The sequence below is a fragment of the Peromyscus leucopus genome, chromosome 17 (genome assembly GCF_004664715.2).
Source record: "Peromyscus leucopus breed LL Stock chromosome 17, UCI_PerLeu_2.1, whole genome shotgun sequence".
Lineage (NCBI taxonomy): Eukaryota > Metazoa > Chordata > Mammalia > Rodentia > Cricetidae > Peromyscus > Peromyscus leucopus.
Window position 1 is genome coordinate 4942682 of NC_051077.1, and position 20640 is coordinate 4963321.

The window sequence follows — 20640 nt, forward strand, 5'->3', positions numbered from 1 at the left end:
TTGCCAAGAGGTTGGTGTGAGGGACGCTGGCTTGTGTCTTCACCAGCCTCTTGGGTTTTCAGGGTCTGCTGCCAATACCTTCAATCCCAGCTGGTTAAAGAGTAAGGAAGGAGATGCCAGCGTGTGCCAAGGCCACTCTTGGGCACCTGTGGCCCACATTTGAATGTGAAGTCACAGCCCTGGCTGGAGGAAACCAGGTCCAGTGAACTCAACCCGCATGGGCTGTTGTCGTTCAGATGTACATCCCAACAGAGGGACTGGCTGTCTTCTTCTCACCTAGGCCAGTCTCAGTCCACTCTCTATCCCTGACTCTTTCTTGCCCCTCCCACCAACTGGGTGTAGACCTGGGACTTGTCAGGAAGGACCCCTGTAGAGGACATCCAAAAGCTTAATTGAAGTGAGCATGCATTGACCTCTTCTGACCTTAGATTAGGGGCATGTGACTGCCTGCCGCTTACAAAGCTCCCTGTGTTTGGAAGTTACTGCAATATAAACAACAACAACAACAAAAACCTTTGATGTAGCAGGAAGGTTTTTGAACCATGTCAAGAAAGTATTGACTCTTCTTTAACAATAACAAAAAACAGAAAGAAACCAAAAAAAAAAAAATCAGAAATATCTCAGAACCACAAACACATACTATAACCAAGAAGCGTCTCCCTAACTGAAAAGCTCATTGCAGGTCCTTTTTCCACTCAGACTACTTGACAGTATTCTTTTAAAGTACCAGCAGGTGACATCGCGCGGAACCACCCCCAGCTCCCTACTCATTTGCCTCTGCTTTACAGATGCAGAAGCTCATGAAGGCAGCCAAGGAGGGCACCAAAGATGGGTTGGAGAAGACCAAAGCCGCCGTGAAGAGAGGCCGTTCCTTCATCAGGACCAAGTCTTTCGCTCAAGGTCCAGAACCCATTTTTTGCATGTAGCATGAGCCTGGCTCAGCTTTCTCTTCTCTTATGGCACTGGCTGGTGCAGGGTGGAGGCAGCGTGGAAAGTTCCTGCACTTCCCCTCAGCACAGAGACTTTTGCTCTAGCCAGCTGACCTAGGCCTGCCCATCCCAAATGAAGGAGAGGGTTGCCCATTATGGCCCCCGCGTAGTTGCGGGATATTGAGACTCGCTGGCAAAATACGGAAAGGGATGCATACAATAAAATCAGAAAGTTAAGGGAGTCTTTGTAAATAGCTATCTCTCTGGCTGCCTCCTTTTACTAGAGGGTAGTTAGTACCCTAACTGCCCCCCTGTTCCCCTTCCCAATAGCCCTCAGGTGCAGGGACTCTCTGGATTTCTAGTCTCTTCACCCATCCTAAATCAGACTGGTGCATGACAATACTGGCCATGCATTGGCTCTCCCAGTCTTTGTCATTCTGCAGGGACTAGGGGTGTATGTCAGGAGGTAGCCATCTGTTCAGGCGATAAAGAAGCCTTCTTGCTGGTGAAGGAAGACTTGCTGCTGTCACAACGCTCAAGTTTTCCTAACACTCACTAAAGGGCCACAGCCTGTGTGGCCTGTGTGTGTCCGGGGACACTGAGTGCTGTCACTAAGCTGTAGGCACGAGATCCTTTGGGTCAGAGGAAGTTCCTAGAGTTGAGATACCAGCTGGGACCTCGAGGCTTGGCAGAGGCCTCCGGGATGCGTGCAGCTGTGAGCTCTGGCTCAGGATGAGATGGTTCTCTTGGGGAGTGGGGATAGGAGAGAGGTGCAGTAGCTCAAAGGTGTGTCCCTAAACACACCAACTGTCTGCACTTCCCAAGCGGCCAGACCAGCAGCTTGGCCTGAGCAAGAGTTCTCTGTCCTGGATGTCTGTCTCAGTTACCTGGAAAGCTCCTTAAAAGCATCACTTGCTGAAGTCCCAGCCAACAGCCTCTCGGGGTTCCCCAGCCATCCAGTCAGCCTCTCTCTGTAGCAGGAATATTAAAAGTTCTTATTAATAAAATCAAACCTGAGGCCAGTTATTGGGGTCAATGCTGGTAGATCAGAGAGACAGAACAAGCCACATCTATCTCACCTTGCCAGTTCCTCAGCTGGTCCTGTTTCCTCAGACTAGAAGCTTCTGTGTCCTCATCCCAATGGCTCTCAGCTGAACTGATGCTTCAAAGCTTGAATGCTTAACCAGCCAAATGCTGAACCAGCCAAATGCTTAAACAGCCAAATGCCTCTAGTTTCTGGTCCTCATGCCTTATATACCTTTCTACTTTCTACCACCACTCCCTGGGATTAAAGGCTGGCTTTCTGGGATTAAAGCCGTGTGTCACCATGCTTGGCTATTTCCAATGTGGCCTTGAACTCACAGAGATCCAGAGGGATTTCTATCTCTGGAATGCTAGGATTAAAGGTGTGAGTGCCACCATTTTCTAGCCTTTGTATCTAGTGGCTATCTGTTCTCTGACCCCAGATAAATTTATTAGAGTACACAATATTTTGGGGAACACAATACCACCACATCTCTCTCTTGGTTTCTCTTACCCGGAAGCCCTCTGTGACCCCTGCTTCCAGACACACTGCACTTTCTAGCGTACTCGGCTCTGCCTGGTTTTTAGGAGTGGATTTAGTTCTGGTTTAAACTTTTCTTCCCAGTGGTGGGGATGGAACTAAGGGCCTGGCACACGCTGGCAAGCACTCTGCCACTGAGCTGTATCCCCAGATTTAGTTTAAAGTTTTTGATTTTTGTAAAATGGTGCTCTTTCGGACCCCAGTGTGAGAAAGACAGGAAGTGAGTGACTTCCTTGACTAGGTCCCACCTGAGTCCTCCGTGATTACAAAGTGTCCGCTCTTAGCCCGTCCCTGCTGCTTTCCTGTTTCTGATTTTTTGTTGCTGTGTAATGTTAGAAACCAAAATACCTTTTTCTGCTTTATCGTTTGGCTACATAAGATACTGAAGATAAACTTCAAAAATCTCAATACTGGCTGGGCGTTGGTGGCACACGCCTTTAATCCCAGTACTCAGGAGGCAGAGGCAGGCGGATCTTTGTGAGTTCGAGGCCAGCCTGGTCTCCAAAGCGAGTTCCAGGAAAGGTGCAAAGCTACACAGAGAAACCCTGTCTCGAAAAACAAACAAACAAACAAAAATCTCAATACTGATGCTTTATTACCCTTGTGGAAGAATTTTTTATTGGGTTTGCTAAATTTTCAATTTAACAATAGCCAGGTGGGAAGTATGTATTTGAACTTGAAATGCTTACACAGAAGATTTATTTTAAAACACAGCTTATTTTACTATGCTATGATATCTTAAATACAGAATTTTGATGTGAGGCTCATGCATTCTTAACTTTTTTCCTTTTTTAGATCAAAGGTATTGTTTTGAAGAAGAGCAGAATTTGTTCATTGATGTGGACTGCAAGCATCCAGAGGCTGTCCTGACCCCGATGCCCGAGGGCTTGTCTCAGCAACAGGTGAGCGGGTCACTGGTGCTCACACTAGAGGACCAGCTAGTGTCTCTGAGAACACACTATCACTGGGGCTTCCACACTTTGCCCCTAAACCAGCCGTGAAAAGCTCTGGTCTCAGCTCTGGCCTCAGCACAGTTCCCTAAATACCATAAATATCACCTCCAAGTGGAAGTTTGAGAAATGTGTGGGACTTAATTTCTTTGTCACACTTTATTTATTCTAGTTCTAGATACTTTTATAGAGACAGTAAGACATAGTGGACCATGCCTGTAGTTTTAGCACTGTGGAAGTTGAGGCAGGAGGATTGCTACCAGTTTGAGGCCAACCTGGGATGTATAGCCAGACCTTATCTCTATAAAACCCTTAAAGAGACAATATACAGGTGTGTGTAAAAGATGTATGTATAGGTGCCTAAAATTGAGATTAAAATGATAGACCTTCTTTTTAAAGACTTACTTATTTTATGAATGTGAGTGTTTTGCCTACCTGTATGTAAGTGCACCGTGTGCATGCCTGGTGCCCAAGGCAGTCAGAAGAGGGTGTTGGATCCCCTGGAATTGGCATTACAGATGGATCTGAGCCACCATGTAGGTGCTTGGAACAGAACTTGGGTCCTCTGCAAACGCAGCCCATGGTCTTAACCCCTGAACCATTGTTCTAGCCCATAAATGATAGACTTTTAATAACTAATGCAATTATCTGGATGTGATTCATTTCCTAACATCTGACAGTAAGTACAGAGGGGGGAAAGTCAGTGGTTTCTATTTGACTTTCCTTGGTAAAAGGAAGAGAAAACACAAGACACAGACCATAATTCAATTTGTGAATAATACACAGATGAATAAATGAAGACTCATGACAAGTTAGAGATGAATCAGTACCTCGGTAGGCAGGCTGATGATAGATAGAGGTGCATAATCATGTATAGGTAAATAGATACAGACTGTGGACACATAAAAAGAAAATAACACGCTACGTTGCAAAGGTTAGCGTTGAAAAGGTTAAAGAGGATATCTAGGGGCTGTTAATAGACTTCAGGCCCAGTTAGCAAGCTTACCTTTTCTGAGAATTGAAAACGGAATCAAGGCAGAGTGGCAGTGAGTAAAGAGGTGTGGTCCATCAGCGGGGTTACACAGACAGCCTGGGAGCCGCCTGGTTAATTACCAGTCATCGGGGCTGAGGCTGGATGCACTCCGGAGCCCGTGATCCCCAAAAGCCCTCTCTGTCTGTGTGCATTTTACACAGAGAAAGCTGGCCGTGGCGGAGGTGAAGGATCTGAACCACGCCTCACAGATACACGTGCGAAAGGCCCCTCTCTGAACCCCTCTCTCGTGCCCAGCTGGGGAAGTGACCTGAGCTGCTGGCCAGAAAAGGGTCGCTGACAGATTGTCACAGGCACAAAGAACCTCTCTCACTGCCTGGCTCGCCCACCTCGTGCGAGCGTGAGTTATAACAAGGGAGAGGCTTACCGTCAGCATTCTTGACGTGATCTGACATTACTGTTCCCAGCATTTGATCCTATATAGGATCTCAGTTGGGTACCGGGGACAAAATATATGAATGATACCCGGATCCTGTTCTCTGTCCACAAAACTCCTGTGCCAGACAGGAAGCTCAGGGGAAATGCTGTCCATTGTAAGAGGAGGGCAGCTCCACAGAGGAGGTGTGGCTCGGCATAGATCCCGAGGGGTGCGAGGATAGAAGGAACCTGAGGACCCAGGCAGCCACGAGCGAACACCATCCAAACAAAAAGAACAGGCTGGGACTAGACGCTGATGGGCTGAGACCATAAACGAGGGTAGAGTGTGTGAACATGTGAGCAGGGACGGGGCCTATCTTGAGACACTGGGCAGGGGTGTAGGGTAGCTGGGGTACTGAGCTAGGGTGTCTGGCTGTGTGAGGAGACAGTACATAGAGCTGCTGTTTGTGAGGAGATAGTGAACACAGGTGTGTGAGCTGTATGTAGAGATAGTAGTGTGGGATGTGTGAAGTGAGGGAGTGTATGGGGTATGGAGATAATGAATGAGAGTGTGAGGAAACCGTGGGTAAGATGTGTGATGTGTGAGGAGATGGGGATACAGCACAAGGAGGAAGTGGCCAATAGTTTGTGTGTGTGTGTGCGCGTGTGCGCGTGTGTGTGTGTGTGTGTGTGTGTGTGTGTGTGTGTGTGTGTGTGTGCAGGCAGGCAGTGCCATGATATGTGTTTGTGTGCAGGTAGGCAATGCCATGATGTATATGTGTGTGTGTGTGTGTGTGTGTGTGTGTGTGTGTGTGTGTGCGCGTGCGCGCAGGCAGGCAATGCCATGATATGTGTGTGTGTGTGTGTGTGTGTGTGTGTGTGTGTGTGTGTGTGTGTGTGTGTGTAGATTAGAGGACAGCTTTCAGGAGTCAGTTCTTTCCTTTCACCTTGGCTTCTGGTGTTGGGACTCGGATCTTCAGACTTGGACAAGTGTTTTCCCTTTCCAGCCATCTGGCCAGTCCACTCGTAGGATTTTAAACAGGAGGTATGACACCTCCCAATCCCAGCAGCCTCTTGGGTGCTCACTGTGGTTAGTGGGACAGGGGGTGGTGGTGGAGGTGCCCTGTGGGTTACCCCAGTGACTGTAAGTAGAGACATCTCTGCAGAAAGGCCCGTAGACCACACTAGGATTAGCTTGGTCACATTGACTGAGTTTAACCCCAATTCACCACTTGCATGGCTTGGTGATACTGTAGTAGTTTATGAGGGTCAGTGGAGGAATTTGAGTTTTATTTTGGCACTCTTGACCCTGAGCAGGGGTCCTGAGTTCTGTGTTCTTTGTTCAGCTTGCTGTCCTACAGTTGTGATTCACATCTATTATTTTTCTCCCTGGCAACTGAGTTCTCCTTGAGAGTTATGTCTTTAAAGGTTAAACTGGGGGTGTTGATGCTTTTGGATTCTTTCCCCCACTCCCTTTTGAAAGAGAAAGAAGGTAGTGGAAGTAGACAGAAAGGCTGTGTGTTGAATATTCTTTTCATGCCCTAATTTTGGAAGGGGTAGGACAGCTCTTATTTATATGTTTGAGATTGTTAGTGAAAATTATTTGCATCCTGAGGGCACTGAATCTTATCAGTCACCCCACAGCATCCCCTATAAGGACAGGAATGGCCATAGAAGGGTCTGGAACCTCTCCAGGCTCAGGCCCCAATGAGGATTACTCATTCTGCTCTGAGCAGACCGGTCGCTCTTGAGGACAATACTGCCTCCTCTGGCTTGTTCCTTTGGCCCTTGAATGCCCTTGGGTGAACTTGATCTCTGCAACTTTGGATTTGTAGTTCTTAGGATGATGTTACATCGCTGGGTGCTCTCTAATGCCACTCCTCTCTGGACATGCCATTTGATGGGTCAGTTCTAAGTGCCCCCAAAGGCTGACATCACCTGCAGTAGCCAGGAAATCTTGATGACGGAGTGGGTTTTGTATGCTGACCACCTTATACCAGTTTCTGGTCCATTGACCTAAGGTGTTATCTCAGGGCCTTAAGATGTAGCTGTCTGAATCCTTAGGCTAACCCTTGGGCAGTGTTACTTCAGAGCCCCGGGGAAGGGTCTGGGCTTCTGATTTTTGGCAGAAACAGTTTCCTGGATCTGCGTGCGATCAGGAGTGTACCTTACAGCGAAGAACCTGTGCTTAGGCTGTTCCTGATGAGCTACGGTACTGAGAATGACCTCATGGCCACTCAGAGTGTTTCTCACCCCTGCTTCATCTGTATTTTTTGAGGCAGGTTCTGGATTGGTGGGCGAGACCGTCAGGAACTCACTAGATAGCCCTAACTCACCGTGAGTCCTCCTCCCCCAGTCTCCTAACTACTGGGATGACAGGGATAAGCCACCCGGCCCTGTATTTGTACGTCTCAGTTGGTCAAGGGCTTGCTGCATGTGCATGAGGGTTTGACCTTGACCCCAGGAACCTGTGACAAACGTTGGGCATAGTGAGATACACCCCAGGACTGGGGGAGCAGGCCAGGTGGTCCCTACGGCTCCTTACTGACGAGCAAGCCTACCCAACTGGTGAGCCACACACCAGCAAAGTGCCTTGTCTCAAAAAAAATTAAAGTGCCTGGGGATGATAACACAAGATTGATCTCTGGCCTACACATCGTCTGTCTGTCTGTCTCTTACACACACACACACACACACACACACACACACACACACACACACACACACACACACACAGTTTCTTTAGATATCCTCGGAAGGTTTATTGCCGTCTTAGTTTTGTGGGTTGGATATGTAGTCCTTTTTGTAAGAGAGCAATGACTGTCTCGTAAATCATGGTTGAAATCGGAACTGCGTTGTTTTTTTTGGGAGGAAATGACTTCCTGGCCCACTAGGTGGCATTGCAGTATCTTCAGATAATGCCATTTAGCAAGTTTGCCTAGAAGCGTTCTGGTGTGTACTGGTGTGAATGTGATGTGTGTGTGTGTGTGTGTGTTCACATCATGTGTGACGATGACGTCACACATGGCTATGTCGAGCATGAGTGTGTTTGTGAGTGTTGACTTGAGGGCAACTCTACTGTGGTGTTGTGCCTTATTGCCCTTCTGTTGGCATTGACACTTGCTGGGATGTACTTGGGGTAATGACAGTACCAAATGTCTCTCATGACAGGAGAGAATTGACCCGCTGCCCAGGTGGGTCTTAGCAGACAGTCAGTTCTTCCATCTTCCCAGGCATTCTGCTCGTCTGTAACTGAAGAATAATGATTCGTGGGTTGCTGTTGCTACTAGCATTATTTGATTGAGACTGAAGCTTTTCTGCCCTCAATTTATACATGGAACGGCACGTCGCTTAGTATGGAGAACTTGACACCTGACTGGTTAATTCACATCATGGATGTTGCATAAGCAAGTGTTATTCTACTTGTCCTGCTGTTGTTACAGTTTATAATTTGGGGTTTAAAGGATGACAGTTGTATCTACAGAGGTGTGTTTTATACCCACCGTGCTACTTAGTTAACATACCACTTAAAACATTTCCTCAGAGGTCTCCTTATTTTTAAAATATTTTACATTTTTTGGAGACATGGTCTCATTGGGTAGCTTGGCTGGCCTGAAACTCGATAGGTAAACAGCATTGTCCTTGAACTCACAAAGACCCACCTGCCTCTGTCTCTCCTGTGCGGACTGAAGATGCACACCACCACATCTGGCAGAAATGTATTTTTAATTCACAAGCTTTAACCTAGAAGTACAGTTTACCTGTGTGTGTTCTGAAGCAGTTTTCTACCCTCTTGTCTTCACATTTCTGACAGGTTCTAAGGAGGTACATCCTGGGTTCCATTGTTGAAAGTGAGAAGAACTACGTAGATGCCTTACGGAGGATTTTGGAGGTACCTAAGCACAACGCTGCATACTTCACACACCTTTTATACATAGTTTTGCTGTATATGTTCTGTATGCATATAATTTATGACCAAACATATACAAGTTTGAGAAATTCTCCAAAAAGTGTAAGTGTTGTGATTGTGTGCTGACAGTGAGAGTCACATGATTGGTTTGGAAGGGAGACTAACTCTCTTGCCACCTTGGGTGACTGAACTGTCCGTCCTTGTTTCCGGTTCAGCAATATGAGAAGCCACTGTCTGAGATGGAGCCCCGGCTCCTGAGTGACAGGAAGCTCAAGATGGTGTTCTATCGTGTCAAAGAGATCCTACAATGTCACTCCATGTTCCAGATCGCACTGGCCAGCCGTGTGTCTGAGTGGGATGCCGTGGAAACAATCGGCGACGTTTTCGTGGCCTCGGTAACTCAGCAGACACCATTCCCCCACCCTACCTGAAGCTTCGTGGGTTGTTTTCAGGGTGGTATCCCTTCCCAGAACCCCAGAACTTGTAAGGATGCATGCTGATAAGTTAGTGGCCTGACCCAGTTTGTACCTTCAGGGAAGGAGCAGGGCCCCTTGCCCGGGGGACAAAGGGGACTGTGCAGAGCTTTGAGACAAAGGACAGGTCCAGAAAGGCTTAAGTGTACACACTTTATCAGGTTTGGAGTGCACAGTCACTTAACTGAGTCGTGCATTTGTCCCTGAGCAAGGGCCCTGTCCGTGTAGTGGTAAGGTCACCAGGCCCCTTCCTGATGGAGGTCATACTTTCTCTACATGATAGTCTCTATACCTGGTGACTGGGTAAAATGAGGCAGAAAAATACCTGGGTGTTTTCCTCAAACCTTTGTTCTTTGGCCTGGATGTTTTGTTATGGGGCTCTAGGATTTGGTCCTCCATGGTGATGCAGAGGAATATGATGCTGTAACGTTTGCAGGTGACATTTCCTGGCAACAGGAGCAGCCCCCCCCCCCCCCGGAAGCCAAGGGCACAGTATTTGTGTGTCATGGATCTAGAGTCATTTTATCTTTCCTCTTCATGGGGGTTACGCACAGTGCGGGTTGTTTCCCTTTCCGTCTGGATATAGATGGCCGTGGAGGAAGCAGATTAGCTCTGTGATGATTTAAGGTCGCTGTCAAAGGGATAGAAGCATGAAGGTTTGTGGGGAAAGTACTTGGATACTTAAATGATGCCACATTAGTAATGTGGCAAACTTTTGACAGTTATTTTTATTTGTTTATTTCTAAACAACATTTTATTTTTTATTGTGTGTGTTGGGGGGCGCTCATGTCGAGGCCGGAGGACAACTTTTCATAGTCAGCTCTGTTCTTGCATGCTCTTTGGGTCCTGGGGATTGAACTCAGGTTGTCAGGCTTGTGGGCAAGCACCTCTACCCTCTGAGTCACCACGCTGGCCCTGTGATATTTTTTTGAGACACTTGCTTCGTATTCCAGGCTGGCCTTGAACTCTAGGTGTCCCGCCTCAGCTTCTTGCGCGTGAATGCCGGCCGAGCTCTCTTCTCTTGTACAAATACGAGATGAAGTGGACAGAACAGTTTCAGTGTCAGTATACAGGACGGACGGATGGGGACACACACACACACACACACACATGCACAGAAAGGTTTATCTCATGTAAACCTACATTATGCTCATGTCGGTCACCTGGCTGTCCCTGGTGACACACGGTGCCTTTGTGAAAGAACATGAAGGTTGGTGCCGGGGACACCAGTCCTGCCTTGTCCTGCATCTTGAAGCCTTGGCGTTTGCAGGAAAAGAGGGGATGTTAGCATATGGGTGTCATAGCTCCACCTGGGGAAGGGGTCGGCCTTACCCTGTGTTTCCAGAGGTAGGTTGCGCCCCAAGGGAGGGTGTTGGGGCCGCTGTGAGATGGCCCTTATTCTCCTGGAAGCTGTGTCTGCCAAAGAAACTGAGAGCTGGCCAGCTGTGCTCCTCTGCAGCCGGGAGGGTTTACCTCCCCAACTCAAAGTGCAGGAACAGGTAGGTGTGTCGAGGTCAGACCAGCCGTGTCCAGCCAGGTAGACACCAAGTGTACTGCAAATAAGAATGCAGGGAATAAGAACCACATGTAGCCACAGCGGTGTGTCCTGTGAATGCACCGTGAAGGGCGTGTTCCAAGCCCCGCTTCTCCCACTCTCTGTTCTCCAGTTCTCCAAGTCCATGGTGCTGGACGCTTACAGTGAGTACGTGAACAACTTCAGCACAGCTGTGGCCGTCCTCAAGAAGACGTGCGCCACCAAGCCCGCCTTCCTGGAGTTCCTAAAGGTAAGCACCCCACTACCCCTGCTTCGGGTGTGAACTGTGTTGTGTCTCTTATGACGAGTCCCATATCGAAGTGCCTTGGAATGAAGCTGGACCGAGGCATGCCGTTTATTGTAGAGAGTCAATACCATCCGATCCCTGGGTATGGGGAGCTCTGGGGATTTTAGGCTGCATTACAGCTTTTGAAGGAACTTTGGTTTGCCCACCTTACAAGTGTACTTACATGAATATAGACATAAAGGAAGTTCAGTCAGAACCCGCAGGTGACCGGGCCTCCCATCTCGGCATGGTGTCAGGAGTGACAGTAGCTCACGTCCAGATTACGGTTGGAAATGATGCCCCCTTCCTGAGACAGAGCAGTGAGCCAAGGCCTGGAAAGGCCGACCCTGGGAGGAGGGGCCTATGCTGGAGGTGTGGGGTTTGTGCCTCCTGATGTCAGGCTGAGAGCCCCTAGCCCTTGCTGCCTTCTTCCGTTCCACGATGGAGGGCATTTCCCTGGAGGTGCCGGTCTGCAAGAGGGCGCCACGTGAAAGCCTCCCTGAGGTTGCTGCACAGTGAACCAGACTGAAGTCCCCTTCAAGGACCTTGGGCATCCCTGCTCAAGTCTCATTTGAATGATAAAGCCTTAGAGCACAGTGTGTTCTTGGTCCTTGGACTGTTTTCTGGCTTCTGTCTGCTGCCTGGGGTGTGCAGACACAGGGCACGTGTTCTTGCTAACACTGATGCCCGATTTAAGGTGGGATACTTTCCCCCTTCCCTTCTACGGAACACAGCTCAGGTCCCCACGGCACCACGGTCAGCTCAAGGAGGGCCCTCCAGAGATTAAATATCCTCTGGCTTTGGAGAAGCTGAGCTCTGTGTCCTGGAGCTGTGACATCTTTTCCTAGAGGGAACTGAGACATTACCAAGTTAGAAATTGATTTCCTCTGAGAGTTTTGTCAGGAACTTGATGGTGATAGAAACTGTGGCATTGCGGTGGCCACGGTCCCTCCCGGTGTTCTCCCCAGGGCCAGGTGACCTTGAGTCTAGGCCTAGCTAAGCCGTGCTGTTTACTATGCATTGACCTCACTCTGTGGGGTTATCATAAGAGATGTCCCAGGTGTGGCCCCGGGGCCAGGGCCACCCAGGGTCTCAGGTGGTCCAGTACTGATGTCTCCCTGGGTGCTCAGAGATGCTGGTCAAGGTGACTGAGAAGTGCTGGGAGTGACTTTCTCTCTGAAGCAGCCGAAGGGGCCACACCTCTCCTAGAGCAGACTGGGCCAATGTGGAACTAAGAATTCCCCCTAAGAATACTGGGAAATATATCAGGGCCTGAAATAGCCAGGTATGGCCCCTCCTCAGGCCAGCATCTGCAATGAGTCCTCCCAGGGGTTGGGGGAGGAAGTGTTTTCCACGTGTTCTAGAAAGTCTCTCACTGAGCAGCCTGTCCATCATCCTCACTCGGTATGCAGCAAGGACACAGCTGGGCTGACCCTCTGTTCGCACTGAGCCTGTCCTTCTTCCCCGTAGCTGAGCCAGGACTCCAGTCCGGACCGAGTCACGCTCCACAGCCTTATGATGCGGCCCATCCAGAGGTTCCCGCAGTTCATCCTCCTGCTGCAGGTAAAGCCCGGGCCTGCAGAGAGCATGTGCTTGTCACTCTGGTGAAAGGACCAGGACCAGGAGTGGGTGGGGTCCCAAGGCTCCCCCCTCTCGACAACTGCAGACCTCCTTTGCAGCTACAAGTAGATGGGCTGCCCCTGGAGGAGTCGGTCCCTAATCTACTGCTGTCACAGGGGATAGCGGGGCACAGTCACCAGCAGCCACATAGGTAGTGGCTGTGGAGACCAAAAGAGGGCACTGGAACTGGACTGAAGGAGGGTTGTGGGCTGCCATGTGGATTCTGGGAACCAAAGAGGGTCCTCTGCAAAAGCAGCCAGTGGTCTTGGCTCCTGAGCCATCTCCAGACCTGTAAATTGTTAGTTTTTTGGTGAGGTTTGTTTTTGGAGTTTTTTGTTTTTTGTTTTTTTTTGGTAGTTTTTTGTTTTTGTTGTTGTTGTTGACAGAATGTCATGTAATGTATATGCAGAGTAAGGACCTATTGGTCATGAACACTGGAGCCTTTGGGCTGTTTGTGCCGAGATCTTTCCCTGTTGAAAAGGCAGAGTGTTTGGGGGGAGTTGGTCATCAGAGGTACAGGCGATGTCCACGTCTTTCCACAGCAGAGTTGGCCAAGGTGGGGGAGTTAATGGACCAGAATAATAGATGTTGAACATTAAGGAATCATAAGCAGCTACTATGAAGGACTGGTTAAGGGGCTGCCTAGGAGCTGTGCGAAAGGCCGCGAGAATGTTCGTTCAGAAAAGGCTGCCATTGGCTCCAGGGGAGCAATCGGTTGGCATGCAGTGCCTATGCAGGAAAAGGCACCCGTGTGATGTGATTTCTGTGGTAACGTACACAAAGATGGGTGCTTCGTGATACAGAACCCTGCTCAGTTCTGAGGAGGGGTGTTTGCCATGCCTCTCAGCCCCTCCAGGAAACACCCCTGAGCCCTGTTTGTAGCAGCGGGGGGCAGCGTCAGCCCCGGGTGAAAGTCAGATAGTTCCTGCTCCTCTTTGTTTTTGTTTTTCGAGACAGGGTTTCTCTGTGTAGCTTTGGGCCTTTCCTGGAGCTCACTTGGTAGCCCAGGCTGGCCTCAAACTCACAGAGATCCGCCTGCCTCTGCCTCCCGAGTGCTGGGATTAAATAAAGGCATGCGTCACCACCGCCCAGCCTATGAAACCCTTTTTGAAATAAACAGAACCCAGGACCCCCTGGAACTGGAGTCAGCCCTCTCACGCACACGTGGAAGTCCTCGTCGCCGCTTTTTGCTGCTCACAGCGCTTGCCGGAGCTTCCTTCTCGGGACCCAGCTTCTCTGGCCCTTGGTCAGGGGTCAGTGATTGAGGCCCTCCCTTCAGGCTCCTCCCCCCGGCTCATCCCCGGTGATTTTTCTCTACATCCGCTGCACCGTGCTTGGGCAAGCATCGGTACTGTTTTCAGAGACGTCCTTTCCTCTATGTAGCTGTTCTCCGTGGTGGGCTTAGAGCACAGAGTAGGAGACGCTGTGACCCGGGCTGTCGCTAGGATTTGTCCTCCATGTTCAGAGCCCAAGCAGAGTAGGCCCGGTGAGATGGGAAGGTCCAGGGCCTTCGGATGGTTGAGCGAGCATCATCTTCCACCATCTTCCATCAATCTCAGCTCCCCGCATGTCCACTCTGCTCTCCAACAGAGTCCTCCTGTCCTTTGTGGCTCTGAGCCAGGCACTGGCTGCTCCTCTCTAGTGGGGCGAATCTGAAGTGGTGTCTTGTTCTCCGGAGGCTTGGCCTTCGCTGGAAGCTCATTGGCTAGCCCGTCCGTCTGTCCGTCCGTCCGGCAGTTATCTGAGCTGGATCTTGCGGCACCCTTGCCGAGTCGTCTCCGTCGGCACCTGCTGCTTCACCTTCCTGTCGCGTTCCAGGGATGTTCTGTGCTTACACCTCTTGATCCGGCCTTTGCCAACTCCAGGCTCATCTTGTCCAGCGTCGGCAGCTCTCTCAGCCTCCCCGAGAGCGGAGAAGTGGGGGGTCTCTTCACTTAGCTGGCTTGAGGAATGCCGTATCTGGCTAGTTTGATTTTTTTCTCACTGTATCAGCATCAAGATTGGTGTCTTTACTAAAGGAGAACATTGAATTTCCCCCAAGAGGCTTAGAGATCTCTCAGTTCCAGCTGAGTACCAGGTGAGAGAGCACTCAGGCTGGCCTCGAACTCACTGTTCATCTCAGCCTTGAACCCTTGAGTCCCCTGCCTGGGCCTCTGGCCTGCTGGGATGGCATGTGTCACCACACCTGGCCCCACTTCTAGCTTTTGCTTGAGAGTGAGAAGTTTGAGACTCTCCAGAGGTCACCGTAGGGTTGTTGACCGACCTCCTTCAGTGCCGTTGTGTCTCTGGTGTTAGGGGGCCCCAGGGGAAAAAGGAGGTTCAGGGGGTGGCCAGTCAGCAGGTCAATAGAACACACGCATTTATAGGTGAAGTCCACAGTCTTTGAGTGGCGTGGGTTACGGTACCCCAGAACAATTGCAATAGAGACATCAAGCTCTCCATAACGGGATGGTAATGGAAACGCTCGAAATACTGTGGGAATTACCAGGTGGGGCATGGAGACTCAGCCTAAGTACATGCTGTTGGGAAAACTCCCTGTGGATGAGGTGGGTACAGTGCCGTGGCCTCAACCTGCAGAAGACATGGGGTCTGAGGAGCAGAGTGGGGTGTGAGGCGTGCCTGCATGGTACCATGCGGCGAGTCTTCTTCCTCAAGTTCGGGGCCTTTGTCGGGAGTGGAGAGACAGGGCACACAGCCCCGCTGGGTGAACCGACCTTGTGAGTGTCGTCGGGTGCCACGGTAGCGCACTTAACACTGCTGGGGGACTCAGGGAGTCGGTGCATTTGCTTGACTCCAATAGAAAAATGCAGGCTGACTGCTCTGTCCTGGCCACTGTTGGCTGTCTGAGATGGCGATACGTTCCTGTGTCGGGCCCACGCTATACAGTTTTCCATCAGCAGTTTCGTTTTTACACAGAGAGCTGACTGGATATTCAGCCAAGTGTTGAGATGACTCTTATTCCTCTCTGAGCCCGGACTCTCCTCCAGAGGTGGCCGGCAGCCCATGTCGCTCCAGCTTCCAGACTGAGTGGTCTGCTAACTGTGTGTGTGTGTGTGCGCGCGCGCGCGTGTGTGCGTGCGTGCGTGCGTGTGTGTGTGTGTGTGTGTGTGTGTGTGTGTGTGTGTGCTCGTGCGCGCGCCTCTCTGCCGACCACCCACGCCCCGCCTCCTGCTCACAGGACATGCTGAAGAACACGGCCAAGGGACACCCCGACAGGCTGCCCCTTCAGATGGCGCTGACGGAGCTCGAGACCCTGGCGGAGAAGCTGAACGAGAGGAAAAGAGATGCTGACCAGCGCTGTGAAGTCAAACAGATAGCAAAAGCCATCAATGAAAGATACCTGAACAAGGTCGGAGAGGGTTTCCTCGGCCCTTTCCTGCTAACAAGCCAGGGTTACGAACAGTTTATTAACTACTAGGGTAACTCCCTCTGCTCAGCTCGCTGTGGTGGGTAGGGCCGGGAATGCCTGGGACTGCACATAAAACCTTGACCTCTGCCCACATGTTTTCTCAGGAAAGGGGATCATAGACTTGGTAGCTCCTCATTTGGATCTAAGAACCCCCAAAAGGTTAAGAACCACAACTCTTGGCTTTAGTTTCAAAATCCCATAATTTGTTACAGATAGCTGTTTGCCTTTATCCACCAGTGCTGAGCTGTCTGTACCCCAAAAATGTGCCTTCCTTGGCCAGGCTGTTTGGACTTCCTCTTTACAGAAGGATTTCTTGCAGAACACTATTGACCTTCATAGGCTTTCACATGTATGTTTAAGACCCCGTCTGTGGGGAGGAGTCAGTCCACACGTAGGAACCGTGGTAATTTGTATGGTGTTATTCATTGTTGTTAATGCCACATTCATTTTTCTCCTCGGTGGGGGAGATGTCCTGCTTGACCATGACATCCAGTGGCTTCCTGCTGAGGAGTTATGCATTTTGAGAGGCAGTCCTCCGATTTCTCAATGACTGAAAGTTTTTGAATGGAGAATTACAGTCGCCTGTGCTCTTGATATAGTTTGTATCATTTAAAGTTGAGCGTCTCCATGGTGCTTGGTGTGAGAGCGTACTGGGAAGGAAGGCATACTGACTGCAGCCTGGAAGCACCTGACCTTGGTCCCATGCACAGGCCACCCACGAAAGGCCCCGTGATGCCGTTGGCTTCTAGCCAGTTTCTGAGAGCTAGGCAGTCCGGTGGTAGGCTAGGCTCAGAGGTGGGCCAACGGTGCTGTTGCCTGTTATGAGCACGAAGTGACATCCCATGGCACTGATCCGTGTAGAGCATCCTTGCAGGAACTGATGTCTCTTCAGTGACACACAGAGTGGCAGACTATGGGAAGACCAGACACAGCCCCTGGGGGATGTAGCTCAGTGGTGGAACACTTGGCGGGTTGCATGGAAGTCCTGTGCTCAGTCACTGATGGCGGTAAAACAAATCAAGCAGATCAAGACAAGGACAGCAAATCAAGTCTAGATACGGACGTAACTTGGCTGTAAAGTCAGTTGCTATGTGACCTTTCACCCCCAGTGCTGATATTGATAAGAGATGGAGTTTAAAACCACACGCTGAGCCCGGTAGTTTCTGTGGGAGGAGAGAGCAGGAGCTATGGGCCCTGAGTCCTAAAGCATGGACACTGTAAGGTTGTGTATGTCGGGAGTCCCCCTTCCCTTCTCCTTCGCGTGAACCCAGAGGTAGTGACTGTGTTGGTGTCCTCTTTGAACACTCAGCTCCTCAGCAGTGGAAACCGGTACCTCATTCGATCCGATGACGTGATCGAAACGGTTTACAACGACAGGGGAGAGATCATCAAGACCAAAGAACGCCGGCTCTTCATGCTGAATGACGTGCTCATGTGTGCCACTGCCAGCTCACGGTAAGAACAAGCCCAGGTCACGGGTCGCCGGCCTTGGCGTGACGGGCCGTGTCCATCAGAGAACGAGAGAGAGGCTGCGTTCAATCCCTCACCTGAACTGCACCGAGCTGTGGCCAAATCCAGTACCTTAATGAAAGGAAACTCATTGCAAGCTTTTTGTATCATCATCATCATCATCATCATCATCATCATCTAGTAGTAGTAGTAGTGTTAGCATTAATTTTATTATTATGCCTTGCTGAGGGTGGAACCCAGAGCGTTACACACAGACCAATCTGGGACTGGGTTGTTGAGGGTCAGTGGGTCTGCTGGTGGAAATCAGGTGTGTCCAGGTGAACTCAGGTAGGCCGGTGCTGGAGCTGGCCCTGCATTGCGCCCCCCGACCTCCCTTGTCCCCTGTGGCTCTCGGCTGTCATTTAGCTGATCCTCTAAATATACTTCGGATGGGTGTTTCCCAGAGTGTTTCCATTTGTGTAGCGGTAACGCCTGCATTACCGATACCCGTTCACCATGTCCGAGCGAAGGGCTGCGGATTAAAAAATAGAGACAAGAGACAGCGGGTCATCCATACGATTGGATGTCGAATGCCGTTTATTGAAAGAGGGAAGAAACCTTAAATACATACAGGCTTACAGCACAAATGGAGGAACCCCCGGAGGGCAGAAGTTCGCTGTCAATGGTCTACATTCCAGACCCAATGTTCTACATTCTTGCATCTAAGTTGTTAACGCCCAAAATGCAGGATACACAAACAAGGAACTTCCCTTAAGCATTCAGAAGGGTGGATACCGGCAGGGAATCTGAATAGGGAGGACATCTGATCGAGGTCAGCAAGCAAGGCCGCAGCCACTCCCAGTCGGGGCCAGGGCCCATGGCGCCCACAGGTCCCCCCTTTTTATTAAATGAGCTTCTGACTTAGGTTGCGTGGGACCAGCAGACCACCTTACCCGTCATAGAGACACCTGCCCAGGCCACACAAGTGCTCTGTCTTAGGTTGATGGCAGCCCCCCAAGCATTACCCGTCTCTGAATACTCATTATCATACGGACTCAACCATGTGAGCTGTAGAGTGACTGCTGCCAAAGATCTCAAAGTGGCACTGGGCTTGCAATCTGTGCGACACAGAAAAGACCAACAGAAGTCCTAACCCACCCATAGCCAGGAGGCTAAAGGCAGTTGAACCATTCCCTTCTTAAACGAGCCTTACTGCAAATTGGAGTCCTTGTAAGGTGGTATCCCATAAGCAAATGGAACTTGAGTTTCAATAATTTTACAACTTTCAAAGCCAATTATAATGTATAAAAGTGGAATTAAATTTATCATGCCCAATAAGAAGAAAGATTAACTGTGGTAGCTACTTTTGCTGCCAGGGTCTCCATTGTGCTAGCTGTAGTAACCAATTATGAAATAGCAATCCCAGAAACAATAGCAGCAGTGGCCACCACCACTATAACAGCAACAATGGCAACAGTGATGTCAGAGTCTCTTCTGGAGCGTGTGAGCATCATCTGTGTCTAGCTGCCATGGTCCACTGGCATGGACACAGCTCCAGGAACACGAACCACCAAGGCCCATTTTTCTTGATCCCAGCACTACTTAGGCTGGCAGGTCTGCAAGAGAACAACTGAGAAACATAAAGAAAACAGAAAACAAAAACAGCAAACAAGGAGCAGAACTAATGGCCTCAATAATGGCTACATTCAGGCTCACAAATTTTGAGGTATCTTCAAAAAGGCTAGATGAATTTCAGGAGGCAAATAAATGTTGCACAGAGCCATTCCTGAAAAGTAGGTACTACACCAGCTTGAGGGGGGTTGCAAAATGCAAAAAAGGCTTAGCTGGCATGCTACTGTTAGTAAATGAAGTTTATTGACCTTCAGAGTTATCCTTAATCTCCAAGGTGTGATACATTCTCAATGTTTTTTGAAAAAAGTTACCATACATTACCTTCTGAGGAATCCAACCACATGGCTACAGTTCCTAGGCTTAGAATAATGTTTGCCAAGGCTGGCCGTATTGGGCTCTCAATCCCCATTGGCATCAGAAGGGGAGAGTTTTTTACGAAGGCCCAATAGGTCTCTGCCATGTTGGGATTCAGCAGCAGCCACAGGGCGCACACAGCGTTCAGGAACCCAAAGAGGAACTTCATTGTCCTGTGGAAAGACACAAACAGATCCCCGGGCCCACACCAACACTGGATCGGGTCCCTCCAAGTGCCAGTAGAAAGATCTTTCCATCGCACCAGAGGATGATTTGCAACAGGAGTCCTCCAGTGCTTATCTGCAGCGGATATTCCAGCAGAATCCACCGATAAAATATTTAAAATATATAAAACAAGGGAAAGAATAGAATGTGGAGAGGAGAGATGAGCCCCTAACTCCCCCCTTTTTACTTTAGCAATATAAGTTTTTAAGGTACGATGGCAGCGTTCTACTATAGCCTGCCCTTGAGGATTATAAGGAATACCAGTCTTATTAACAATAGAAAAATCTTGACAGAATTTTGAAAATCCCGTCCCCACAAGTTCACTGGAATGTCAGGTAGCACAAATGGTTGAAAAGTTTCTGTATGACCTTCCTCATCCTTCCAATTTAAAAGTATCCTGTTCTGCAATGGCGTCTGAGCTGTGCCGATACCTTGTAGGTTAGAGGTAGAATTTTTAAGGGGCCAATTGGGATCTCAGGATTCTTGTGAAATTATAGATATATCCAGTACCAGAATCCAATAATCTTCCAATCTCAATCCCATATAATTTTGTTTTTAATTTAGGCTGTTATCATTGATAACTGTCAAAACACCTTTTTTCCTGTACTTCCAAAGCCTCCAGTTCTATATATCGGCACCATTTTGAATTTAAAATATGAAAGCAATAATAATTGAGCAATTCTATCACCAGCTTTTGTTTCCATGGTCCTTTTTACATATGCCAATTATAAAAGCATTAAATACAATCTCTATAGGATTTGAAGAGGTAACTTTAGGTAATACTCTTCAGTATTTTATAAAATCTTAAAAAGAGGATCCTTTCTTATAAATTTCAAGTAACACATTAGCACAAATAGCCAATTATTAACAATGTGGACCAAACAATTTACCTGTATT

At 49.2% G+C, this 20640-nt stretch overlaps 1 protein-coding gene across 1 annotated transcript in view; it reads left to right on the top strand.

The window, feature by feature from the left end:
* The window catches only part of Arhgef10 (Rho guanine nucleotide exchange factor 10), an 86056-nt gene that overhangs the window by 34780 nt on the left and 30636 nt on the right, over nt 1–20640 (top strand). Inside the window, exons 10-18 of the mRNA XM_037211892.1 lie at nt 789–900; nt 3289–3395; nt 8666–8743; nt 8977–9156; nt 10902–11018; nt 12525–12617; nt 15853–16023; nt 17393–17538; nt 17861–18017. Of these exons, the coding sequence (XP_037067787.1) occupies nt 789–900; nt 3289–3395; nt 8666–8743; nt 8977–9156; nt 10902–11018; nt 12525–12617; nt 15853–16023; nt 17393–17538; nt 17861–18017 (1161 nt within the window). The remainder of the gene's footprint in view (nt 1–788; nt 901–3288; nt 3396–8665; nt 8744–8976; nt 9157–10901; nt 11019–12524; nt 12618–15852; nt 16024–17392; nt 17539–17860; nt 18018–20640) is intronic.